The sequence below is a fragment of the Triturus cristatus genome, chromosome 1_2 (assembly GCF_964204655.1).
Source record: "Triturus cristatus chromosome 1_2, aTriCri1.1, whole genome shotgun sequence".
NCBI classification, from domain to species: domain Eukaryota; kingdom Metazoa; phylum Chordata; class Amphibia; order Caudata; family Salamandridae; genus Triturus; species Triturus cristatus.
The window spans coordinates 769,266,602-769,289,672 of NC_140580.1; the positions used below are offsets into that span (position 1 = coordinate 769,266,602).

The 23,071-nt window shown below is 43.9% G+C and overlaps 1 protein-coding gene across 2 annotated transcripts in view; it reads right to left on the reverse strand.

Moving 5' to 3' along the window:
• The window catches only part of WDFY4 (WDFY family member 4), an 821,140-nt gene that overhangs the window by 275,025 nt on the left and 523,044 nt on the right, over positions 1-23,071 (reverse strand). For both annotated transcript variants that reach the window (XM_085608765.1, XM_085608766.1), the window contains 3 exons: positions 21,051-21,128; positions 8,821-9,024; positions 6,736-6,787 (listed from right to left, as the gene is read on the reverse strand). In XM_085608765.1, coding sequence (XP_085464891.1) covers positions 6,736-6,787; positions 8,821-9,024; positions 21,051-21,128 — 334 coding nt within the window. The remainder of the gene's footprint in view (positions 1-6,735; positions 6,788-8,820; positions 9,025-21,050; positions 21,129-23,071) is intronic.

Sequence of the window (23,071 nt, forward strand, 5' to 3'; positions counted from 1 at the left end):
GAAGTGGTCTGAAATATGGTTAAGGGGGCATATAAAGCACCACTCAACATCCTGCAATTCCAGCGAGTGGAAAATGGCAATCTAAAGGCACGTGCAATATTCGACAATGCTACAGAACAGTAGGGGCGTCATAAAACACTTCTCAGCACTATATGTTGCTGTAGAGAAGCACAAGGCAATACAATGTACCAAATCACACCACACAGTACATAAGAGGGGTTGGGAAAATATAAGGTCACAAAAAATATTCTTTGTTCCAGAGGTGTTCAGGTCTCCTTAAAGCCTCACGTAATATGGGAGGCTGGGGTTACTTAAAGCAATATAGGTCTTTATACAGTGTCAGAGCAGGATATGACACCAGGAGACACAGCTAAATGCCATGCACTTGGGTGATAGCCACATCTCTTTTCACAGTCATAGAGCATCAAAAAACCGACTGCCAGTCTAAGAGCAATTATAACACACAAAAATGAAACAATACAATGGAGCAGCCACATATAGCAGGATTAAGACCCATACAATAAAAAACATTTGAGTTGTGCCGCAAGGATCACACAAGTGGATTCAACAAGATACAGCGCCGCAGGTTATCAGTCATTCATATATATCATAACGCCTAAAGGACAGCAGAATATCAAATATAGCAGATACCTGTAGGAGACAGATGACTGTAGCATCATTCAGCACGGCCACCTACAACGTTGTGATGCACAATGGGGTATTAACTGGACTGAATTTAGGAGCATGGGCATCTATATCTCCACATGCGTCATCAAACAACACCAGGGCACATCAACCACATCAATTCAATTTTATTTTAAATCACTTAAAATCATATATTCACAGGCAGCCTCACACAGTACTACACAGCATCAACGAACAAGACACTACTTTAATCAACCTCAAAGGACACAAGATAGCATCGAGCTGAGAAACGTGACATCAGCACACCAAGTAGAGCACCACACAAAACCACAGGACATCAAGAAAACACAAACGACAACCAACTGAAATTCATTAAACAGACACACAGGACATCAACCTATCAGACAATATCAGACAACTCAACAGAACAGCAACAAAAGATATACAGCATTATAAAGAAACAAAGGACAACAAAACCAGACAATTTCAAACGGCCCAATAGGGCATGAAGCAACCAGTTATTAATAGATACAGGTCAATAGGTTATCAAGCATCATGATAGAATATCATGCAGAACTAACAACAAGAGCCAATGGCATACAAATTAATTCGGCCATACATGATATCAAGCAACCAGATATGACATCATATAGGACTGCTGGGCATCAAACAACGACAGACAATATCATATATAACAGCACAACATCAACAATCCAGGCAATACTGTACAGCAACATGGAACATCAAATAACAACATACATCCTCACACACAAACATGGGACATGAGTCAACCAGATACAATGAGACTCAGCACCATACAATTTTCAGTCAAGCAAATATGACAACTTAAATTACTTCGCCCATCAATGCGCACCTTGCAATGCTACTTGATATCACACAATCAGATAAACATAACACAGAACCACAGTACAACCATCAACCAGACACTGCATCACATGACACCACAGGACAGCAACTAGCCAAAAACATCAGACAGGATCACAGGCTTTTAACCAACCAATGCAATATTGTAAAGTGTTAGAAATCTAAAACCAACTAGATGCAATACCAGCGTTACATGTTAATGAATGAAACAACCATCAGACAGACACACAGAAATTCTCATACAATATGACAAGACAAAAACAACAAATAGCATGTTTGTAAAAAGACTATAATTGGCTCACTCAAATGAATCTGCCTTTGTTTTTAGTAGAGACATGATACATCACTAAGGGCCTGATTCTGATCCGGTTAGGAAAGCATTCCCACCTAGGGCCCGATTACGGTGCGGTTAGGAAGGCCTCCTAATGGCATTTGCTCTTTCCAAATCGGATCAGGGACGTGCATTCCCGACCGAGGGCCAGATTACGATGCGGTTAGGAACACAGGCTTCCATAGAATTCAATGGGAGTCCAACCAAATCGTATCTGGAAGCATCCGGATGCATCATACTCGGCCGGTCGGACTCTCCCGATCCGAGTCGGGCGGGAACCATTTCCAAACCAATTAGATTGGGAGGATTTCCTAACCGCATCAGAATCAGGCCCTATGTTTTATGGAAATTACTTCGGTTTGACTGTGCGTCGGCTTGAAACAATCTTAAGTAAAAATATGTTAAAGACTTTGGGCCTGTTCTAGGGTTTGGTGAGCGGGCCACCATTCCCCAGGGTGGCGGAGATCATTACCTCCATCACTTTGGCAATACTCCCGCCCACCATATCTAGAGATTACCGCATATCCTCAAAGCAGCCAGCACCACAGTGGTTCCTGTGCAGGCACAAATGAGGGCGGTGAGTTATTAGGTATTTCTGTTTGTGACTGCCAGATCTGACCTGGTGGTCATGAACAGAAACACAAGGGATATCAGGACCTCCGATGTATACTGGGGTGGGCGGTCTGATGCCCTTACTCCAATGGCCACTACACTGCCTAACTGTCGAAGTACATTTTCCGAAAACAGAACCAGGGAGGCACCACCATCAGAAAACTGAGGCTCTGTCTGACTCAAAACTTAGCAGGAGGACAGGGGATTCCGTAACGTTTGAGACCGAGTACTCTGTCCTTCAAACTCTAAATTAGGTCCTACATTATTGTTTGTGTAGAGTACCAGAGCCAGGCTCGTTTTTCCACATATTTCCACTAGGCCAAGATGGTCTGGTAAGTGTCTGGTGGATATTTCATCTCTTTTCCCATCTGCAATATGTGTGTGTTAGAGTTGCCATTTTATGACATTGGTGTCTTCAGCACAAGCATGTTCTTAGGACTTGGGACTTACTTCGACTGTGTTTTGATAGCCGTGTTTTTACCACGGCAAAGGAGCAAAGTCCTAATAATGCACTGTGGAAGTGAATGTTTGCAGAAGTTTGATTTAGTCTCAGTTCTTTGAGCAAGGCAACAAGGACACGAATAGTGGGTGTACTCAGTCTGGCTCCTGATAAGAAGTGAAGTGGAATGACTGCCCTTCTGCCAGCTTCGGACAGGGATGGAATGAACCATTGATGATCTTGAGGAAGAGAGCGAGATTAGAATACTCTATCTACATGGACAGATTAGTCATCTCTAAGAGCGCATCAGACTCAGCAAAGTGTCTAGAAATCCCAAAATAAGCTGTTTAGTGATCCTGCAAAAAGGACACCAGAACATTTCCTGGTGATGGACTACATTGAAGAACAAAATAACCATTGGCCACACATATGCTAGAACAGGTAATCACTCTGTTGGTCTTGCTTCATCGGTTTGCTTAGACCGCAAAGTAATACTACAAGATTGATTATGTGCGTCCTTTGGTGGGAGTACCTAATTCCGAGAAGGATCTCAGAAATTGCATAGGGGAGGAGCTTGATGAGTGCAATCCTAGGGAGAGGGTAGGCTTTGTATGGTCAGTGGATCCTGTGATGGACTGTAAGACATACTGTGAGGTCTGGAAGTATTCGCGTTCTCCACAGAGGAGAGCCTAAACATGTTGTTACAGGAATCTCGTGAGGCAGACGTTCTATAGTAAAGTGTTGACATTATACAATGCAAAATTGGAAATAAATGAGCATTTAATGGATGTGCTGACAAGGAGGCTAATATAATAACAATTTTGGCCCTGATTATGGGTCAGACTGAGTGGCATCTTTGGGGGACATGCTACTCTGTGTGATCACAGCTGGCCCCATTTTACCACATCCAGGTTTTCCGGAGTCACACCATCATGGCCGATTTTACTATCCTGAACAAAAAACAACTGGCAAATCGCTGGAGGTAACAGCATGTGCTGCAGGCACAAGTGGCGGCTGCCTCTGCCCAAACCCTCTTATGGCATAGAGGGAACATGGTTGGGTGCTTAGTGCAGGTGGTAAATGGGTACGGAAAGCGTTACATGATTCAGGCCGGAGAGGACCACATTTTTTCCTGCTGAAATCAGGTCCACATGTTATACCCAACCTGAGCAAAATTACTCTTTCTCGACAGATTTAGGTGAGGGACACTGACCGGAAAACATATTTCGGGACACATGGAATCCTGACACCTAAATCCAACTGAAAGTGGGTTGTTGGTTGAATGTGGTTTGAGCCCTGGTCAAGCAACAACCACAATCCTAGTCAGGGCAAGAAGCAGGCAAACCCTAAACTAACCTGTGTTCACCCTCTGGTAGCTTGGCACAGAGCTGTCAGGCTTACCTTAGAGGAAGTGTTTATAGTATTAGTGCAACACTTCAAACAGTAAAACAATGAAAACACAACACAAAATGATTCCACACCAAGTTAGAAAAATAGATCTAACTTTAATAAATGAAACAAGACCAAAATGACAATAATCCAATTAGTGAAACTGAAGTAGTTGAATTTTAAAGTTTATAGTGAGAAATAGCGCGCTATTGGAGGATATCTGGTCACACTGGACCGGAACAAAGTCACAAGTACAGGCTGACCTTGATAGAGACAGGGACCCAGTTAGGCCCGCTGAAGATGGTACCTTAAATCCTTGTTGCGGAGCATTTCATGGATCTGCGTCGAAAATGTTTCGGTTCTGAGATACAGTGAGGCTGCACTACGAGTTACTGATGCATCTATGTCAAGTATGCTGTCGACTGGGCTTGCAATGCGCAGTCTGGTGCCAAGGATGCGAGGTGCAGCTGAGGCAATATGTTGGTTCTGATGAGCGCTCAAGCTGCGATGTGGAGTTTCCTTGTCAAGGCTGCCATCGACGAGGAATGGGAGGAGCTTGTGTCGGGAAAAGCGTTGTGCAGCGGCTGTCCCACGGTCGATGTGTCGATCCCAAGATGTGGGAGGTGGCAGCGATACAAGTCTTTTGCGATGGGTTGAATCCACGCAACATTGGTTCTGCTCGGGGATGTGTCACTCAGCAGAGAAGATGCATCGGTTCCACTGGCAAGCACCTTAGGCCCACTTCCAAGGGTCCAAGACTGGGGTGTCACCACTTGGCAGGGTAGACTCACACATGGCAGAGTCCAGGTACAGAGGTTGGAAGCTTGTTATGTTCCTGAGGTTTCAGATCAGAAGGCCAGCCAGCTAGCCCTTGAAGTCACTCTGGGTTCTGGGGTCAAAAGATGCAGGTCTAGTCCTTCTCACCCCGACAAGAGGGCAGCAGGCAGAAGATCAGCACAGCAAAGCAGGAGTCCAGCAGAGTGAGGTCCAGCAGAGTGGCAGTCCTTCAGCAGTACAGCAGTCCTTCCCTGCAAAGTATCCACAGGTCCAGAACCGTAGTGAAGTGGTGATGCCTGAGGGCCAGTACTTATACCCAGTGGTGCCTTTGAAGTTGGGGAGACTTCAAAGACATACCTTTGAAGTGCACAGATGTCATCCCTTTCTACCCTGGCTCCTGACTCACTACAAGAGGGCAATGCAGCCCTTTATGTGGACAGAACACAGCCTATTCAGGTATAAGCAAAGCTGTGCCCAGCTCTGCCAGATATGGCCCATTGAGACATACCTAAGCTCCCATTGTGTGTGGCTATCTAGGAGGATAACACAAAGCTCAAATGCTAACTACACCAGTCATGTGATCAGAGACCAACGTCAGGCACCAAATGGCTAAAGCAGGAAAATGCCAACTTCCGAAAAGCGGCATTTTCAGAATTACAATTTAAAATACAATGCCACCTTAAGTTTAGATTTTAAATTGTGAATCAGGAGAAACCAGGCTTGCAGGTTTATCTCTTCCCAATCGTAAATGACACTTATATAATGTAATAAAGTAAACCCAATGTTGTTCTATGGGAGAGATAGGCCTTTCAGTAGTGAAAAATGAATTTGAGGGTTCTTCACTACCAGGGCATGTAAAAATTAATAGTACATGTCCTGGTTTTTAAATACATTGCTCCCTGTTCTCTGGGTTGTCCAAGGCCTACCTTAGGGGTGCCATATATGTATAAATAGGGAAGGTTTGGGCCTAGCAAAAGGTTTATTTTGCCACATCGACATGGCAGTGTAAACTGCACTTACAAGTTCTGCAATGGCAGACCTGAGACATGGTTAAGGGCTACTTAAGTGGGGGGCACAATCAGTACTACAGGCCTACTAGTACCATTTAATTCACTGGTCCTAGGTACATGTATTACCACTTTACTAGGGAACTATAAGAAAATTAAATGTGCCAATTGGAGATGAACCAATATGACCATGTTTAGGGGAGAAAGCACAAGCACGTTAGCACTAGTTAGCAGTGGTAAAGTGAGCAGAGTTCTAGTACCAGCCAAAAACGAGGTCCAAAATTGGGATGAGGCAGGCAAAAAGTTGGGGAGAAGACCACCTTAAGGCTGTCAGGTCTACCACCAACTGATTCGTAATTATGGCATAAATGTATTTTGCGCAACAGCTGCAAGTTCAGTAAACTCTCAGCACTGTCCAGAGGCGAGTTCACTTTCACATATCATGTCTCCAGTTTAACTCTCTGACATTCCAACAACTGTAATTCCTGGGAAAGCCACTCATTTTTGCAACGGCTACTAAAACGAAAGTTGAGGTGACTTGCTTCAAAGTGTTATTTCCGGACATTTGTTTGGGGGTGGTATTGCATCTGCACACACCCCTCTGTCAAGTGTCATCTTCTCCTGTACCCAAGATGTCAATCAAGCCTTACCTTGCTGCCATGTACAGTCTGAGGGCACACCCTTTCCATTCTGCTGTTGTACCTGAAAGAACATATATGGTATGAATAGACAGTACAGGATACCTCGATACGAAGCGATCACACCAATAGTGTATGTGTAGAGACAAAGAAAACTTTCTCAGATATGTAAACATACATATGGTTTTACAGAACTAACTGGACACTGTGGAAGTGGTCATAGAGGCCTCTGGTTAAGCGAGAAGAAACCTCTGCTTGTTGTACACAAATGCTAGATTTTTGACTGAGAAAAGATTATTTGTATGCAGGCCTTGAGAGATCACCGAGATCCAGATATTATTTCCTGGTTGGTAGCCTTCCTCAATTGAATTTAAACCTATTCACCCGCCCTCCAGATTGAATATTAACAGGCCAGACAACAAGTGTCACCCAAGAGGGATGGATTCAGGGGGCTGGGCCAAAAGCTGGTGGACAGCCTGAGAAGCCTACAGCCTCCAAGACAGCAGCAACTAGCTCTTAAAGAGCCCAGATTTCTGTTTGCAAGACAATCCATACCTTTGTCAAGTACATATGCCCCAAACCAGGTCAATGGCTGCCAATCATGAGCACGGAGACAAGGCAAGAAAAGGGAGAGCATTCTCCTGGCAACTAGCAGTCACCGTGCAAAAATGAACATCACCTGGTTATTCCTGACAGCATTTACAGAGGCCAAATCTAAGCTCAAGATAGAGCACCCTACCGTAAGATGATCACAACTCTCAGGGTAACAATAAAAAATGGGTGTGAGGGACTACACTGCCTGCCATACCAGCACGCAGTTCACCATGGTGCATTGTGGTAATTGCAGTGTGTGCTAACGCTCACTTTAGCTCAAAGTCTTAGCAGTCACCATTGTTGTCACAGCCAGTGCTGTCTATCAAGTTTTTCAGAATATTTGTCGTTTTTCAGTAGAGAGTAACAACTTAACTTTGGGGGTGCTGACAATGCTGCTCACAGTCTACCAGGGAGAAGTTGCATCCCAGAGCTCATCAGACCAACAACTCAACAAGGAGCCTACCAAAAAAAGGTGGGAGGGAGCATAACTCTGATGGGATTTGCATCAGGCTCGGACAGTCTAATGGACAACTGACTGCCACAGGACCACTGCTAGATATTACATATCCTGTCACACATTAAAATAGTTTTTATTTTTAATAGTGGGAGGTTGATGATGATTATACTCCCTGTGTGATACTGATCTTTCTAAACAGAAACATGTGTCTACTGGGCATCCAGTGTTTCAACAAACACTGAATGGTGTAATGATGTAATAATGCATTTATTGTTGCAAAAACATGATCTTGTGTAATCAGGGATACCTTGAGGTATAATATTTTGTGAGTCTCTAAACTTTGCCTAAAATGTATGTCTTCATGGCCAGTATATTGGTAAAATGTGTTGTAAAATGCACCACTTGCCCCCATATTTATAAGCACCTGTTGGAGAGGTAATCGCTTTAAACAACCCCCTCTAGAGAGGGATTGGATTGCTTGCTGTGAGCGCTCACTTTGTGAAATATTGAGGTATTTCTACAGGAAGAGCAGCTGGTTGCAATTGTTGCTGTTGCAAACATGTAAATACAATCCCTTTCTGAAGTTCTGGGTAGTATTATAGAAAAGGAAAGAAGAGTACAAAATATGGGCTCCATTTTGAAAATACACGTCTGATTCTAAATTGTTTAATGAAGCCTCTGACAGGTTATGTAATATCTAGCAGTGGTCCTGTGGTAGTCAGTGGTCCATTAAACTGACCGAGGCTGATGCAAATCCCATCAAGTTTTGCTCCCTCCCACATTTTTTAGGTCGAGCCTGGGCAGCACATGCGCTTCTCTGCGAGGCATGCTGTATTCGAGAATGGAGTGGAAGCTCCGCCCACTCTCTGCCCATATTTTTCATTGGCTTGTGTCATTGTCCTTTTTAAATGCTGGCTTCTAATTCGTTAATAGGCTTTTTAGTCCCTCCTTTCCAGGCAATGCATTTTTTCTTAAGCATATTCTGTCCATCTCAACATTCACAGTCTGGATAACTTAAAAGATCGGAAGTGCACGGCAATAAATACCTTTGGCTTTGAGGGAGAGGCGCTTGCTGGGAAATGACGCCGTTTCATTCTCTTCCTCATCCGGGCTGGGCCTTCATGAAGGCTCAGTTCCATCCTTCTGGTGGTCTCGATATCGGTAGCACCCCAAAGGCCCCTCTCAGACAGTAGTTGTTCTTTGAGCTTCTCCCAGTTTTTGGCAGCATTCCTGGCACTGCAGTGAAGCTTCTGGAAGGAGAAGAGAGAAGGGGAAGAGATGTAGCAGAGAGTAATGTCTGTCTTTAGTGGCATGGAACACTACTTCATATGTTACATACACTGGTATAGCACTTTACTACTAATTATATGGTCCTCTGCTGGAATCAAGCGGCCCTTTGAGATTCTAGGGTGCTCATTGACCAGAGTCAAAGTGGTCAACTTACTTTGGACTTGCTTGTGTTTCATATTGTGAGCACAAAAATCTTATTGGATAATGCCCGGTGAGCAGTGCTTAATTTGTAAAGTTAAGTGCCAAGGCCCTTCTCAGAAGGCCACTGCAGCTTGCACCACCCATACCCTGCCAGTGCTGCCAATGACAGTACCAACATAACCCCAAACCAGTGCACGCCTTCGAGTGTGACAGTTCAGGCTATTTCAGGCCACACAAAGCTATAATAAAGGCATAAGAGGCAGGTATTATGAATTTTCAATGTATAATGACATAAACACAGTTGTTGTGCTCATCTAAAAAATTAAGACGATTAAGAAGACAGCGCCACCATGTGGTGGACTGTCACTAGAGCCAATGCTGACAATTAAGTGCCAGTGCCTAGCAGAGGAAATCACTGGCACAAATTAGGCACTGTTGGTGGGGTTAGACTATACTGTGTTGTTTAGTGATGGATTACATCGGGCTGCAGCTGGCAAGATCTTATCATGGATCTGTGTGGAGCATTGTGGGCAGTAATAGTGATTGTAATAGTGATGGACTTCAGAGTGAGGGGTATCAACAGAAGGAGGAAAGCAGCGAGAACCCCCCCATCCCTGGGCCATTCATTGAACCCTCACCTGCAGTATTGTCACCACTCCTTAGTCAGGCCTAGCCTGTAGTATTGTGTTCACTTACTAGTGAGAGTTCACCCAATGAGATATTATCTGGAAAAGTGTGACTACTCATGAGTCAGGTGGGGTCATTTAGTGGCTTCTGATACAGCAGCAGAGTGGACAAATGGACTTTGACTATTTCTCTCTACCACTGTCGGCAACAGCTTCAGGAGAGAGGATGTGGAAATTACCAGTGGTAACTATTTTACGGCCTGGTATTTGCCACTACATATTGTGGTAATGAGATTATATTACTGTCACCATCTTTACCACCGTATGTTGTGAATGTGCCCTGGAGTGTTGTTACCACTCATCAGTGGCACTTTAACTGACTCATTCTGCATGCTTTCCCTAAATAGTGAATATTGTTTTCAGTCATTATTGAGACCTTATCTACAGTGTTGTATCCAGTCATTAGCGAGGCCGCACATGGCCTGCTCATCAGTAAATATTAATATTTTAAAGCTTTTCCAAAAAATAAGAAGGCTCCAATATCCAACCAAAATGAAGCCTCACGAGACAGAAAGACACTTCAGATTGGAAGTGATCTTGTAATCAGTGTGGGCCTGGTGTCCAAAATGAGGAGAGAATGTAATAAAATGAGTCCTATTCACAAACTGCATTTTGTTGTAAGTTTAGTAGTGCTATAGTTGTACTACTCACGTACTACAAATTGCAAATCACAAACCTCCGTGCTCGGATCTCCTTCTCCACTTCGCCTGTCTTCGATACGGAGATCTCTACCACAAGTACAGAGATATTTGACATATGAAGGACTACGTTATAGTAGTAAATGTGTAAGGAACATTGGGGAGTGGCTGGAAAATGGGGACTACTCACACCTAAATGAGAGGGGTTTAGAGACGGACATGCACAAACAAAGCACCCACCCACACAAGAGAAAGGCCGTTACTAATCACAAACAGCACTTCTAAAATTACTGCAGCAAAAAAGGTCCCACAACAGTCATAAATATACCCAGCCTTGGTGTATATTCAACACCACCCATGGCCGCTCACAGGTAGTGCAACACACTCCCTTAGAAAATATTAGAGGCAAGTAGTTTTTTTAAATACATATTATTTTGAAATGTAATGATTTCTTTTAATAGTAAAATGAATGTTCAAACTTTGGTTAAATAGTTATTAACATTTAAAATAACCTTTAATATATTGTATTACAGATCATATAAAAATATGTAATGTAGTTCAGATTGTTTACATCTATTATTTACAGCTATTTTTATATTATGTAATTATATTCGATATAATGAATTAATCCACATGTAAGTTAATGTGCTGGAATATTTTATTTTATTAAATTTTAGATTTAAAATAAATACATAAAAGTCTTTTCTAGGAATGCTTTATAATAAAATACTTCTAATATTTAAAAAAAAGGTTAAAAACATGAATATATTTTCCTATATTTTACCATAGGGAGATATTTGCCCCAGTGGTGAAGCCCTCTGCATACGTGTGTAACGTTACAAGTAGTAACTCTATACTTGTAAATCCTGATCTAGGAGGTTCCACCAAGGGGTGGAGACATGTAAGTATCCACCTAGGAGTGACTGTACACTCCGAGATGTTGAACAGCAAAGTTACTCCTAGGTGCAGGAGTAGATTTACATACAAGTAAATTTACACAAGTAAATTTACCTTTTTAAACAGGGTCCATACACTATATTGCCTCTCAAACTAAATGCCAATTTCTGTAATGTTATTAAATGTGAGAGATCTTGGTGACCTATGTAAAGCATCCAAGGCAAGGTGATCAAAAAGACATTGCATTTGCAAAATCAGCTGCAGTGGCTTTGAAAATGGAAAGTCCCCATCTGTAGTGCACAAAAGTCCATTGCGATTTGAAATTGCCACTAAGCATTGCCTTGCAAACACTACAAACGTGCAACCATGTGGGAAAGGCATCATCAAAGGTGAGCTCCCCCTCCATCCTTACTGACACGCAATGGGTATGCACATGTGCAATGCAACAGCCGACACAGTCACGAAGCCTGGCAGGGAGTAACCATTCACTAAGTGTAAACAGTCAATGTCTGACATCTTGCAGTGTGCATGGGAAGCTGTGGACATCAAATGGAAAAGAGAAGGGCCCCAAGAACTGGTACATGCTCTCCATGGTGTCAATTCCTAATGAGACACCTTTTGTGACATTGAGACCCTTCTCCCTTGAAGGGACGAGGATCGCAATGCGGGCACAGAGCGAATGTCATTGCTGGTCTTGAGGACCATTCCTTGCAGGCCTAGGACCCAGCCTTTCCTATTGGTCGCCATAAGTCAACATGTTGACTTCCACTGTCCAGATAGTTTCTGATGAGGTTCACTGTTGCAGAGCGCAGGTTACTGTTGTCCCCAGTAGGCTTTATGGCTAGTAAAGAGGACTTTGGATTGTTTTCTCGAATCCACTATAAGCTCGCCTAGCATATTCAAGGGTGGTTTGGTGCGTCACATTTAGGAAGCCTTGGGCATGTTCTGGCTGCATGGTTTGCAGTCTTTGAAGTTTACCAGTGAGTTTATTTGGGAGCCCAGTGTTTACTGTGTTACAGTAGTCAAGGCATGCCATCACCAGGCATCTTGCTAAGTCTACCCGTTTGCCAATTTGGTGGATTTTCCAGAGTAGGTAGAGCTGTAAATGTATACCTTTGATCACCTCATTGACTTGGGGGTTGAAAGAGATTTCTAAATCAAATATTTTCTGTACTTTAAATGCGAGGTTTGATGGCACAACAAGGCCGCGAGGCCAACTGAAGGAAAAAGAGTTCGATTGTATTCTGTTCACTATCAGAATCTCGGTTTTTGCTCACTTCAGGCGTCGGACGCTCGCTTTCATCTACTGGCCGATGTGGTCCAGGCAGGCAGCAGCATAACCTGCCTCACTGGCTGATTTTATAACTGGAAATTAATTGGCCTGTCCTCAGCACACATCGGGGTTTTACCTGATCCTGCTAGGGGAGTTGTGCTCTATCAAAATGGAAATTCTCCCTGACATATTATAGCAGTTTCAGAATGCGTGTAACCCAATCTCTAAACCAAAACACGATTTAAGTATGTGAAAAAGAAAAGCTTTGGTTGTATGTGGCCCAATAAACCAACCAGGCCAAACGGCAACTAAAACACTTGCTACATACAGCATGTTGGGAATAGTATGGGTAATAAGTTTCATGTGAAATTCGCTGGTCACAGTTCGATCTGGTGGTCTACGCAATGCAGGAAAACCCTCATTGTTCAAAAGTTGATGCAAAACACTATCGCCCCCTTTTTACAAAAAATATCAATGTAAGTGTATTTTATCTTACGGTTAAAAATGCTTTTTTTAGATCCCACTGCTTATTGATCTCTGCATGTGTTGCTTCTTGATTAATTGGTGCTATTTATTACCCCTTCGGATGTCAATGATGGATTTTAATGGATGTATATTTGGATTCAAATGTATGTATTGTATATGGTTGCAATAAAAAAAAAATGTAAGTGTATAGAATTACATCTCCGCCTCAGTGAACTTTTACATTTTTTTCCTATTCAAAAACATTCACAGTAATGTGTGGAAACGTGCACAGGCACTGATAAACGTTTTCGAATGTTTATGTAATGATGCATTGCAAAAAAAAATTCAAAGCTAGCCATGTCACCTTCTGACTATAGTTTCCTCTCGCGTGGAATATTAGAGGTATGCCGTCGGCTAGTAAACCCTCCGCTGCATACTCCTACCGTAAGCGCAGAGGGACACAAACAGTGCTCCTGCGGCAGTCACACATGCCTGACCCAGGGATAAGCCGCCTGCAGAGACGAGGCCAGGTTATCTCTGCAAATGACTCCGTGTACTCCTTTGGGGGAGGGGGGGGGGTAATCTGGGTATGAGCCGGGCTTCTAATCCTGCAGCACACAACTCTCTTGGACAGAGAGGGTAGATACGCCCTGGTGAATGGAAGCCTGGATGGTAGACCACTTCTGTTAGGTAGCATATATGGCCAGGGCCGGACTGACCATAGCGGGCACCGGGGTTTTCTCCGTGGGCCACTAGGGTGGGGGCTGGTTTTAGACCCATGGAGAGCCGTTTTTGTTACCGGGGTCCATTTTTGCAGCGTAGCTGCAATATAGGCCCCCAGCAACAAAGGCGGCACAAAGCTTTCCTTCGGCTAGCACCCCTCTCCCAGTCTGGCCCTGTATATGGCCCCAACTCGAAACAAGCTGCTTTCTGTGATTACCAGACTGGGGCATCGGCACAGTGGGCTGATGTTACTTGGATAGTTGGTAGGAATTTTAATAGTGTACTGAGTGTCTCCTTGGACAGGTATCTGGCGGCAACGTATAAGAGCCTACAAATATATTACTTTTACTCGCCTCTCCACAACCTGCATGCACGGCTCAATAAGATAGTCTGCACCACGTGCTTAAGCTCGCTCTTTACAAACACCGACTACTGGGGCAAGACAGTTTCTAAGTGAAACCTCTTTGCCATGGGACTGAGATGGGACAAGTCCTGCCCCCCATCCTCATGTGGAAACTCTAACTCTTCCAGCTGGAGGACCAGGTATTCCGCACTACCATATGCGATAACATAATCAACTATTTTAGCATTAACTCAAAACAGCATCTTCCCGGGCCTGAAAATGGGACACGTTCAAAGTCACAATACGAGGGCTCTGAATTGCAATGGTGGTGAGGGTTTGAGGAGCACTTGAAGTAGACCTACGCACTAGCGAGGAGGCCTTGCTCAGGCTGGAGACTCAGGCAATCAGAAACACTGCACAACAGCAGGCACTCTTGACTGACCGTACAAAGCACTCTAAGCTGCTTTAGTCCCAGCGGTATCAACTTTTCTGTGAAAGCAGTGAAAACACACAAAGATGCAGACAAATCTGGAGCCCTCCTTGCATGGCTACTAAAGCAGGAATCCCCTTGCCACGCTAGCCCCTCCATTTGGCTTACTCAATACGCATACGGGCACACTCAGACATACAAGACACCATTATAGACTAATATATGACCCTTTACGCTGCTATACAACCTTCGCAGTAGGAGGCAACGTTAGCCTTCTTGGCGGACATTTCATTCCCTCGGGGTACTCTAGAACAGTGGCAAGAACTAGGCCTCCCTATAGCTGCATGTGAAATAAAGAAATGCAAAAAGAACAATAAAGAAAGCCATATGGTCACTAGCTACCAACAAAACTCCCTTTTCTGCCACGCCATTTCTGCCCTTTTATTCCTACAACTGGCACAGATATACAAGGCTGCACTGGAGGATGGGCTCCTTCTGCCATCTCTGAGAAGGGCCCTGCATATCGCTTTCCCAAAGCCTGGCAGGGACAAATCAGATATTTCCTCAGATAGGCCACAGACGTTCTAGGTATTAGCAGAGCATCATTCATCCTACAGCCGATTCACCCTGATCAAACCATCTTTATGCTTGATAGGAACACCTTGCACATTATTTGAAGTTGCTTCAGGATTATGGAGACTAGCCGTGGACCTTGGCCCCAGACGGTATGCTTGCCCTCAATCTTGAAAAAGCATTTGATTCACTGAGTTGGCCATACTTCCTTCAGCCTCTATGGAGATATGGTCTGGGCAGGTGCTTTATTTCTATGCTTCGTCTTTTATATACTGCACCCTCAGCACGTGTCCAAATAGACAGGCTTGTGTTGGAGGGGACAGGAATTCACAGGGGCACTAAACAGGGCTGCCTGTTGTCTCCCCTTCTCTTTCTCTTGGAGATCGGAAGCTGGCTATCCTTTTATGTTGTGAAGGTGCCACCTGGGGAATACCAGTGGGAGACAGAACTCACACTGTCTCCTTGTAAGCGGATAACATTTTTGCTCTATTTTCGTGATGTGGCAGCAGACCACGCTGAAATTGCTAACACCCTCAACACCTCAGCTAAAATCTACGACTTCCATGTCAATTGATGGAAATGTTGTCTCTCTTTCCTCTCCAAGCCAGAATGGAGGAATCTGAACCTGACCTTGGTAAGGGACACTGTCATGGCAACCCTGCACATTCTGAGATCTTGGAGTTCGACTATACCATGATGAAAGCACTTTTCTTGATGGAAACCTTACCAGAATGGTGACAGTGATATATGGCAAGGTCACATTCTGGAAAACTATCCTGCTTTCAGTCATGAGCATAATAGCCTCTTCAACATGGTTGTGCACCTATTATACCTCTTTGCTAACCTTCCTCTCAAGCTGCTGGTTACATTTTTGTGCACACTAGACTCTTATTGGGGGACCTGTTTTAACACAATGACTGTCACAGGGTGGCACTGTTCAAGTTACGCTTGCTTACGGTTACGGAAGGGCTAGGAGCTCCTAATTACGAACACCCTTATTTAGCGGCACAGCTGAAGTGGGGTAAGTTGTTGGTTTGCTGAACTACACCTTGATGAATTCGCCTCTACCCAAACCTCCTGGCACCTCAAACGTCTCCTATGGCTTTTCCACCCTGTTCAGCCCCCATCCCTGCACTTGCTCCAAGTAGCCCACTACTCCTTACGTAGAAGCCTGTGCATCATGGCACCAACTCTTCCTTATGCCCCCACCATCCGCCTTTTGGGTTCCTCACAAGCAGATGCTTTTTAACATCTGTTAGGTTGTAACACTGGCATAAATGGGCTTTACAACCTTTAGAGACCTATTCCAGGATAGTACTCTAATGCCCTTTCTTGAATTGATAGACCAGCATAGGATCCACAGAGGGTAGTTTCTGACGTATCCAATGCTGATCTGTATTCTGAGAATTCACTGGAACGCTGCAGTGGCTGAGTCACCAGCTCATACTATGATATGATACCTTCACGTTATGGGCAACCGACTAAATACCTAGTTGGCTAAAACTACTGGGAAACACACCCAGATTTCTCTTACCCACCTCCGGGAGACAGAGTTTGGATGGGCTTTTACTGATAAAGAATGGGACTGTGTGCTGGCTTACTCAGACAGTTTCCTCAAACTCAAGTATCAAGCTTATCCAATACTTTGTGCTACACAGAGCATATCTATCTTCTGTCAAATTCAATAAATTATTTCCTGGGGCGTGTGCTTGCTGCTGGCACTGCCGCCTTCCCGACAATGAACTATATCACATGTTGTGGTCTTGCCCCTTGTTATCTGACTACTGGTCCTCACTGATTGCACAACTCACACACACAACAGAAACTAACGTCCTACTTATCTAGGAAGTATATGCCTTGGGGTTGTATCTGTGCTTATAATTCTGTGTGCTTTGCAGCGTGTCTCTAATCCACCTCTGTGCCTGGTCGAGAGCTACACTTTGTGCATACTTTCCAGACAGCCATCACACAGGAAGGGTTGGGTGTGACAGGGTTACATCTGCACACCGAGAGTCTTCCTGGGTTGGGAAAGAGGGATGCAGGGCACACTTACTTTTGTATAGGCTGGGTCGTGCCCTCACACAAAGGGCTAATTTACCTCCTACCGATCTCTGGAGCCAGGGCTGGGTGAAAGGGAGTGTTGTGCACTTCTAAGATTTCTTTTGAAGTGCCTCTTAGATCAAAGACATTTTGAGTATAAGTATGGGGGCTCAGACTCCATGAATCTAGTACACTACTGGACCTGAAAGAAACAGCTGGAATAAAGGCTGCTGTGCTGTAGTGATTGCCACTTTGCTGTGACTGACTGTTCACAGGAACTGCTGTTTTGCTTTTCTGAGCTCCCCTGCTGCCTGCTGACCTTTGCCCTGCCAAAAGGAACTAAAGATTACAAATAGAGCAAGTCCAATGGCTTGCTGGTTTGCTGACTGTTTTTTCCACGAGGTCTCAAGGACATAAAAAGCCTGTGAGTGGCCTGAATCAACTCCCGCACCGCTCTGTCAAAAAGAGCTTTCCTTGTGGATTTCCCCAGCGAGTGCAGTGCTTCAACGTATACCTACACCACTCTGTCAAAGAGAGCTTTCTTGGTGAAATTCCTAGCAGGCACTGCACTTTATTGCAGCCCCTTTGCACCGTTCACCCACGTGTTGTGTTTCCCTATCGGCTGAGGAGTAGCGCCTTTTTGTGGTACAACGCCTGGATGAATGACAGAGTGTGTTTAATCGTCCCCATGCACTTTGCCAAACTAAGTGCTGCTTTGGTTTCTAAAACTGAAGTGCTTTGTGAAAGGTTCTACAAAGCAAACCTGCACTCCGATAACAGTTGTCTAATTCCATGAGAATCAGCTCCAAGGGCATCTGACCCCTCCCACTGAGATATGTCGCCAAGGCAACGCAAAGGCATTGGCAGCATCAGGCCCGCCTCCAGCTTCCACACTGGGCCGGAAGGAGAACCAGGACAGCATTGCTTTCATTGGTGCCCCCCACTTAGACGTCTCCTTGGCTCTAGTGCCCCCCGAGAAGCCCGAAGGCCCAGTTGTAGCTGTGCACTGTAACCCCATGTTCTGAGTCCCATTTTCCCCCGGTGACCAGCCTAGCACGTACGGTGCCTTGTGGGGAGTGCATGGTCAAAAGCGACCGACTGAGGTCTCTTGTGTAGAGGGTAAGTTGCAATCTCCTCATTTTTAACTGACATTTTTTAACTGAAATTGCTCTAGGATTGCTAGGAGCACTGTTCTCTCCACTCCCAGCCTAGAGGGAGAGTCCATTTGCCAATCCCTGACGAGATTGGCATATTCATTAAAGAGATTATCATAATGCCTTGAAGAGGAGTGGAGGTGCTTCTATTGCTAAGGCGCGTGGGATGTTTCAGATGTTCATAACGAACGTGAACAATTTGTGATTCACGTACAACGGGTCATATGTGATTATTTCTGTGATTTTATCCTCATATTCTGCTGCATTTTCATGCCTGATGTCAATGTCAATGTATGTCGTTTTGATTCTTGCATTCTTTGATAGGATAATGAGTACTGCTTCAGAAATTGCATAATATGCACAGTATTTATAATTCATGTCATTTTGGTCATATTTAATGTACAAGATATACTATGTTTATTGTTTAACCCTTTGTGGAGTCTCTTTTGTGGTGTATTCTTTGTGTTTCTGAGTGAGTGTGCTGCACAAAAGCTTTACACATTGCCTCTGATGATAAGCCCGACTGCTCTGAGCCATGCTACCGGAGGGTGAGAACAGGTTATCTTTGGTGTGTAGTTTACTTTACCTGACTAGAGTGGCGCATTCTGCCTGGCTGAGGTGCATACCCTGGTTACCCAGAGACCCCATTTCTAACAGTTGGCTATCTTTCAACCATGTTGGGCATGTAGCAAACAAACTACTTAGACGTTTCGAGGTCCTGGGTCAAACACTAATTATGAGTCACCGGCGGATATACCTTTCATTTTTGCCAGGTGCCCTAAGACCCCTATTTTGTATCCTACAGTGTAAGAGAAAACACAGCACTTTTGGTATGGTCATGTAAGCTGGCACAACATAAATAAAGAGTGCTTTACAAACCTAAACATTTTGCTCCAGGAGTATGGGCCTCTCAATAGCAGGGTTTGGGTCATAATGCAACCTCTGCCTTCTCTTGTGATGACCCTGATAGCAACAACAGTGTTGTGTAGAGCTTAGCCGATGGCGCAGTTGACTCCAGGACACCTCCCATTTGTACATTTCTAGAATGTTCTCATTGACATGTAAATGATCCAATGTTTTCTCCCTTACACTTGCTGTCATTCCTCTATGCTTTCTTGCGACTTAGCTTTGGTCCTGTTGCAGGTACTCCAAACTATTTCTAACATTTCCTCTAATCCTTTCAATATATTTTTTACCAAAGTGTCCATTATCCTTCATCTTTTCTGTATTACTATTTCTGACTCTTCCTTTAATTTAGCCCATTCCTTTCACAATCCCTTCGAAATACTTTCACTATATTTTAGCATTGGCTTTTGTCCTTTCTTGATAGTTTAAATGATTTCTCAATATTCATTCTTTTCATTTATCACGGATTCTTGATTCTTTCCTTTTTCAGTCTTAGTTACTATTGTGATTTATTACGGATCCCTCCTGTTGTATTCTGTAATTTGCACCAATTACGACTGTGAATTATTGTAAATAACCCTTACTGGTGAACAAGCGTAGATTCCTTCAGTGTAGTCTTCCTGATCCTTTCTACTACTTGTTGCAATGTTACCTTAATGATTGCTATTCATCGCAGATTTTTACTGAAACTAACCGTGATGACCGAAAGGGAATTGCTTTTATGGCTTTGTGTAATTTATCTCCATTGCTGCAAGGATTTCTCCCTTACCCTCTACTTCATGTGATTTAGCCTTAGTTTGTATTTACTCCATGTCTTATCGACCATCCCTTTGTTTCCACATTTTTTCGCATTAACTGTGCTGTCCTTGCTTGATGGACATGGGATTAGGAAAAAACAGAAGGGTTCAGTTCAGACAATCACTTGCTTTGGTATATTATGCAAATGTGTATACATGTCACAGATTAATTTGAGTTATGGTGTACTATTGGCTACTGAAATGCATGCATTGGTAAATGCACTTTTGAAGGTTTAATGTGCTTTCTTTTTATTTGGTCTGTTAAACTAATTTTGAGTAGGATTCTTGGAAAGGCTCTACAATTTCTCAGAAACAGACCAAGCAATGCTCCACATCTATTCAAGCCCCAAGTGTGCAGAAACAAAGAACATTTGCGTTAGACACTCTCGCCGCAGCTTGAGTGATGCTTATACTTAAAGAAAAGTTCTATGATTGACTCTGTCAAAGCTGTGCTTCAAACTCGGGGCAGTTGCATCATTCCACATATTTAAAGAGCAGTATTAAAATTATCCATGAACTCTGATTCTGTCCCATGCCAAAAATATCCCTGATCTGGCTTGGTCTTTCTGTAATATACCCCCAGCTCTTTATTACCTTACACCACTTTCTTGATATTTGTCATTGATACCATCACATCCTGCAAGTTTGCCTCAAAAGTTCCCATCTTCTCACAATCTGCGATGATTTCTCCTGTTTCCTTCAGTAGTTTTCCCATCAAATGTTCGGGAAGTACCCGAGTTCCTGCGTGTGCATATTCCTAACCCAGTGTGTGTTGTTGCTGTGCTGTTTCCTCCAGTTGTAACCCACATTTAGTTTAGCAGCCTTTTTGTACATACATTCTTGCCATTATAAGGTTACCTTCTGGAGATTTTTTCCATTCTTTCTCAACATTGCTTGTTCTTGCTCCTGTTGTCCCTTACCTGCAGATGATCTTCATAGAGGCAGGTGAATACATCTTGTGCACTTCTCCAGCATTTGTCTAAGCACAAGGAGAAATCCTAAAGAAAAATTAAAATAGCATGAAAAATATTTCCTTGAAATATACATTTCATTTTTGAGCAGAGCAAGCATTATCACTGCCCATCATAAAACACAAGCTGTGTTCTTTGACCATAGTCAACATTACTACTACTAGAGAAGCTGAGAGTTTATGCACTTCAAGGGAAGGTGAGGGATGTGCAGAACCCCTTTCTAGTGATGGCCAGAGGTCTGGCACAAGCTGGCCTGGGCCAACTCAGCTTGCTTTAACTCACCAATGCAAGTGTGACTTGGAAAGATGTGGCGGCATAATTCTTAGCTGTCTGTCGAAAGCAGGCAGTTACCTAGTGTTTCTTAGCAATTAATATTGATGGGAAAGCCGGCTTCTAAGCACAATCAGCATTTTAAGACATCAGAACGGAGACACCTTGTTTAACTAGGGGTGGGCGTAACTCGCGTAATTCCATGCAGCGTAATCATGACTAAGTACACAAAAGTTCTGAAAGAGAACATGCAGAATTATGCGAAAAGTGTAATTCTGCTTTTAGATCTACTTTTCGTAGCACAAAAATGCCCCCTTACATACAATAATGGATAGCTCTAAATGCAGCAAAACATAAACAGCAGTGCGCGCAGTCACTAGTACTCAATACGTGTACTCTCGCTGTAGGATTCTTCACCCTCCAAATGACTTTCAAATACCTGAGCAGCCATAATCACGTAAACATCTGTAACTCTGGGTCAAAGTGTAAAGCAGAATTGCTGAAATTACGCAGATTACGCTGGGGTAACTGAAACTCCACCCAGGCCTACTTTTAACCCCTAGATGACTGGCCTGGGGACCAGGCCTCGTCGCCTGCCCCGTCAGGGACCAGGCCCCTCCGTATAGAGACCACTACGCTGTTCAACCCAACGTCTACCTGCTTCACCCCTTCCTGGTGATCTAACACTTGGAAGTGACTGAAAAGTGACCTTGCCCTCTACAACACCCAAAAAAAGTAAGATATATATATGGGCAGAAGCTGACATTGGCTTGGAAGGATGCCATGCCATCACCCCTCTTTCCTGTAAACCCTGGTCATCCTTCACCCAGGAAGTGCCTGTTTCTCTTTCTTCCAAACAGTTCCTAAATTCCTCTCTTTTTGGCAGTCCCTGCTCCATTCTCTCACCTAACCCACTTGTTGGCTGAGTTCTGATCTGTGTGTCCTCCAACACCAAGCAGCAGTTTTTGCCTCTCTTTATTCTCCATCTGTCCAACGCTTCCCAATGTCACCGCCCCTCTTCTCCCAACAACATGCTTTCTCTTTGCTGGCTTCCCTTTTGCCGTTCCTCCCCACTGACTCCACCAGCCCTCTCTCATTTCCTTGCTGGGCTGATCTCCAATGTTACTCTTACTTCTGAAAAACCATTATGAACATGAACAACACACACAAACTCAACAGGACACATTAGACAGAACACAGCAGACACACATCCAACAAAGCAAACATATAGTATAGTTGAGCAGCACTGCGCCCACATCAGCAGTTGTCACTAGAGCACCCCATGCATACAACAGACAAGACAAATGGTGAACTCCTAACATACATTCCGCACACCCCATATATTACACTAACCGGCTTTCACAGAGTCAAGAGCACTTGATAACACAAACTGCCATGCACAAGTACTTCTGCTAGGCGGTGGGAATGCCTGCCATCCTAGAAGATGCATACGCAATTTGTTACAGGCCTTCTGCCTCACCCTTCAAACATCTCATAGCAACACGCTCACCTACGAAGAGTTAAAACCCACTTACACTACTGATAGCACATCATCAGCCAAATCAGACTCTGGACTGTGGTGGAATCTTCGGAATCGTTTCAAAGGTAACCCCACAGCTACCAAAAATGCTAGAGTGCTCTATCAAAGGCAGATTGTGAGCTATACAAATGACAGTAACAAAACATAGCATAACATAACA